This window comes from Hippopotamus amphibius, chromosome 15 (genome assembly GCF_030028045.1).
Source record: "Hippopotamus amphibius kiboko isolate mHipAmp2 chromosome 15, mHipAmp2.hap2, whole genome shotgun sequence".
In the NCBI taxonomy this organism is placed as follows: Eukaryota; Metazoa; Chordata; class Mammalia; order Artiodactyla; family Hippopotamidae; genus Hippopotamus; species Hippopotamus amphibius.
In genome coordinates, this window is record NC_080200.1 from 23,979,193 (window position 1) to 23,983,335 (window position 4,143).

The window sequence follows — 4,143 nt, forward strand, 5'->3', positions numbered from 1 at the left end:
GTTATATACTAGTCAATTTAGTAAGTAAAATGTTTTCCAGTGTTCTATGAAACACTCTAGAAAATTGAATTGAATTCATCGAAGAGGGCTTGGGAAAATCCAATACATAGCTAGTAGCTTAGAAGCACAGGTGATGACCTGTACTTGCGATGGGCATCTGAGGTAGCATCAGTCTTATGGGACTGAGTCCTTAACCTGTGCGATAATTGGCTACTTCCCGATAGATAGTGTGAAAATTGAATTAAGTTGTAACATGCCAAACTAGTGTCTGGAGAATTGGAGATTCCTTGGTAAGGGGCAGAAACTTACACATTTAGTAACCAGAAGTATCAGAGAGGACAGTGATGAGAGTAGAGAAGACATATAGGAGGTTTTTTTGTTTTTTTGTTTGTCTTTCTGTTTTTTTTTTCCTTTACACCCTTTACTTCCTAAGTTATTCATTCTGTTCATCTTTAGCCATCCAAATAACCAGTGAATCAATCATCCTTTTTTCCAACCAGTATTTACTTAGCCCTGCTATGAGATGGACAAGATTCTGAGGGTCAGAAATGCAGAAAAAATAGGAAAGATGTAATGAAAACTCTAATCCAGATATAGCAAACAGAAACTTTACTATACAATTAGCACAACATATGCATTGCAGCATATACATGTACACAATATAAAAAGGGTGTTCTCCAAAAAGAAGAAACAGATCTATAGTTAAATGATCTATGATGCCTCTTGGTCTGTTTGATTTTCTCTAGCATTATGACGTCGAAAATTTCATTTGAAGCAGTAGCCTCTGAGGGGTCATCTCCATGGTGAGTTTCTCACTTACAGGAAGTGTTTTCTGTCCCTTTTTTTTCTGGTATTTGTGGCTTCCCACTCCCCTGGGGCCATCATAGGCCATGTCAATGAACAATAAAACTTCAGCCTCTGACTTTATCCTCCTGGGGCTTCTGGTAAGCAGTAAAGCTACAGAGATTGTCTTTGCCGTTATTTTGGCTATTTTTGTGGTGGCTGTAACTGCAAATTTGGTCATGATATTCTTGATTCAGGTGGACTCCCGTCTCCACACCCCCATGTACTTTCTACTCAGCCAACTGTCCATCATGGATACTCTTTTCATTTGTACCACTGTCCCAAAGCTCCTGGATAACATGGTTTCTAAAGAGAAGACTATATCCTTTGTCGCCTGTGGCATCCAGATCTTCCTCTACGTGACCATGATTGGCTCAGAGTTATTCCTATTGGGCCTCATGGCCTATGACCGCTATGTAGCTATCTGCAACCCTCTTAGGTACCCAGTCCTGATGAACCGCAGAGTGTGTCTTCTTCTGGCTGCTGGTGCCTGGTTTGGAGGATCCCTGGATGGCTTTCTGCTCACCCCTATGACCATGAATGTCCCCTACTGTGGCTCCCACACTATCAACCATTTCTTCTGTGAGATCCCTGCAGTTCTCAGATTGGCCTGTGCTGACACATCCATGTATGAGACCTTGATGTACATCTGCTGTGTGCTCATGTTGCTCATCCCTGTCTCTATCATCTCAACATCCTACTCCCGCATCTTATTAACTGTCCATCGCATGCACTCTGCTGAGGGCCAAAAAAAGGCCTTTACCACTTGTTCTTCCCACTTGACCGTAGTCAGCACTTTCTATGGGGCTGCCTTCTACAATTATGTGCTGCCCCAGTCATTTCACACCCCTGAGCAGGACAAGGTAGTATCAGCCTTCTATACCATTGTCACGCCAATGCTCAATCCTCTTATCTACAGCCTCAGAAACAAGGATGTCATGGGGGCATTTAAAAAGGTATTTGCACAATGCTTATCTCCAGGGAAATTATCCACAAATAATGCTTAGAGATTCAATAAAATAGGAATAAGTTTTCCTAATAACATCCTCAGTGTATTCTGTTTCACAAGAGATTATCTGGTCAGCTATCAAAGATTATTCAGAGTTGGTAATTAAGAGGAATTACCTTGACTGGTAAGAGAATTACCTTTCTCCCAGATGAAAGAAACCAAAAATGTTTCATTAGTCATAAGAGCCTTTTTTGTTAACTATCAAAAACAATGTGTTATTAAGTAAGTTAAATAATTCCTATAATCCTAGTTCTTATCTCTAGGAGAAAAATAAAAGAGAGACAGCAGATATTAGAGTTCAAAGCAGCACTTATTAGGTTCCCTTTATGGTCAACAAACCTTCCAAAGCTACTAAATTGTATGATTATTCTTGTTCCAATAAACAAACAAACAAACAAACAAAAGACTAATTCACAAGTAACTAAGAAGACAGACCACAATTTTAATCCTGCCTTTAATTATTGGATTTGCCCCAGTGGCTTATAAACTCTATGATCACCTTTATAGCACTTGTGCTGATAAAGTCACTTTCAAATATTAGGCCACAATGAATAGTGGATGTGTTGAGCTAAACTGAGTATGAATTTATGAATGTCTGAGCTCTATACACCTACTCAAATTGAATAGACTCTAATATTTAACATCAAAGGTCTCTAGTCTGCTTCTTTGCAAGTTACTTAAAAGCAAAGTTCTAGGAAGGATGAAGTCTATGGGAAGAAAATTTACTTTACACACTGTGATTCAATGAAAAAATTTGAAAGCATTTTTAGTTTTGTTCAGAATGAGATGAAAAGTTCTTGAAGAATTTTCTGTATAGGTATGACTTGTTAAGATGTACATTTTTATGGTAGAAATCAACCAGTCTGCAAGGCAGAAATAGAGACACAGATGTAGAGAACAAACGTATGCACACCAAGTGGGGAAAGAGGGGATGGTTGGGGGGGAATGAATTGGGAGATTGGGATACCAAATAGTACACTCTAAATATATGCAGTTTATTGTATGTTAACTGTATCTCAATAAAAGTTCTTAAAAAAAGATGTACATTTTTAGAATGATCACAATGTCTAAAGTTTGATGAATTGAGCAGGGAGCTAGTTTGGATACAGGAAGACAATTTAGGAGTCTTCAAATGAGAGAAAAAGATGGGATTGAATAGAGTAATGACACAACAGGATTAAGCTCTTGGGAAGAATGTCTTTTAGGAAAGAATGTGGAATGAAAGATAACAACTGTTTGAGCTCAAGTGAAAGGAAAATGGAATTTCTATTTACTGAGACTTGAAAACTTCTCGAGTGGCAGGTTTCAAGAGGAGAAATCATGACTTCAGTTGTTATTGAGTCTCTTTTGAAATACCTATTAGATATGTGAAGCCAATTGAGGCTTTGGACTAAATGTTTACATCTGGTAGTCTCCAGAGTAGACAAAATATTTAAAGACATAAAATGACTTGAAATCACTTAGGTATGAATAAAGGTGTGAGACTGAGACCTAGAGTGCCTGTGTTCATTTGGGAAGCAAGTGAGACAAGAGATAGGGATTAATGGAGTAAGAAGTAATATCTCAGATTCAGATGAAGAAATATTTCAAAGATGGAGAGTGCATTCAAATGCAACAGGTGCAGTTTCTTGTTGAATTACAAAAACTGAGAGTTGACCATTGTATTTGGGAATGTGGAGGTCGCTTGTGAACTTAATAGTAGCAATTTCAATGAAGTTGTTCTCAGAGAAGTTTCATGGTAAAATAGAGGCACAGAAAGAGGACAAGATTAATAGAGTATAAATACAATTTGTCTTTTTTTTTGGTGGGGAGGGGAGATGAAATCAGAGAAATGGAGGGGAGATGAAATCAGAGAAATGGAGCAGAGATAGGATATATGGTGTCAATGTGTTTTGTTGTTATTGAGTAATATTACAAATATGTTTAAGAAACAATTCTATACAGGTACTAAATTGATAATGGATGAAAAAGAAAGTCAGATAAATGTCATTTGAGAGTAACATCATAGAAAGCATTTAAAAGTGGAGAGGTTGATCTTTCCTGTAAGCATTGCAGTTCATTGTCTGATTATGTGGTTCAAGTAAGTTCTCTTCTGGCAGCTTCTATTTTCTCAGTGTATTTAAAATCAAAGAGAGCTATTGTTTGTGAAGAACAGAGAGAATTGTTAAAAATTTGAGAATAGAAGAAAGGCATTTTGGAAAGCAGGCCAATAAATGAACAAGGTAGAAATATTAAGATTGTAGGGTAGTCTTAAGACCCCTATGTGGGATTGATTTATGAATTTATCTTAA

The 4,143-nt window shown here is 37.4% G+C and overlaps 1 protein-coding gene across 1 annotated transcript; it reads left to right on the forward strand.

Moving 5' to 3' along the window:
* Positions 1–890: 890 nt before the first annotated feature.
* Positions 891–1,850, forward strand: LOC130837095 (olfactory receptor 2T11-like). The gene has a single exon (XM_057709882.1). It carries the CDS (start codon positions 891–893, stop codon positions 1,848–1,850), a length of 960 nt encoding a protein of 319 aa, XP_057565865.1.
* The last annotated feature ends 2,293 nt before the right edge of the window (positions 1,851–4,143 follow it).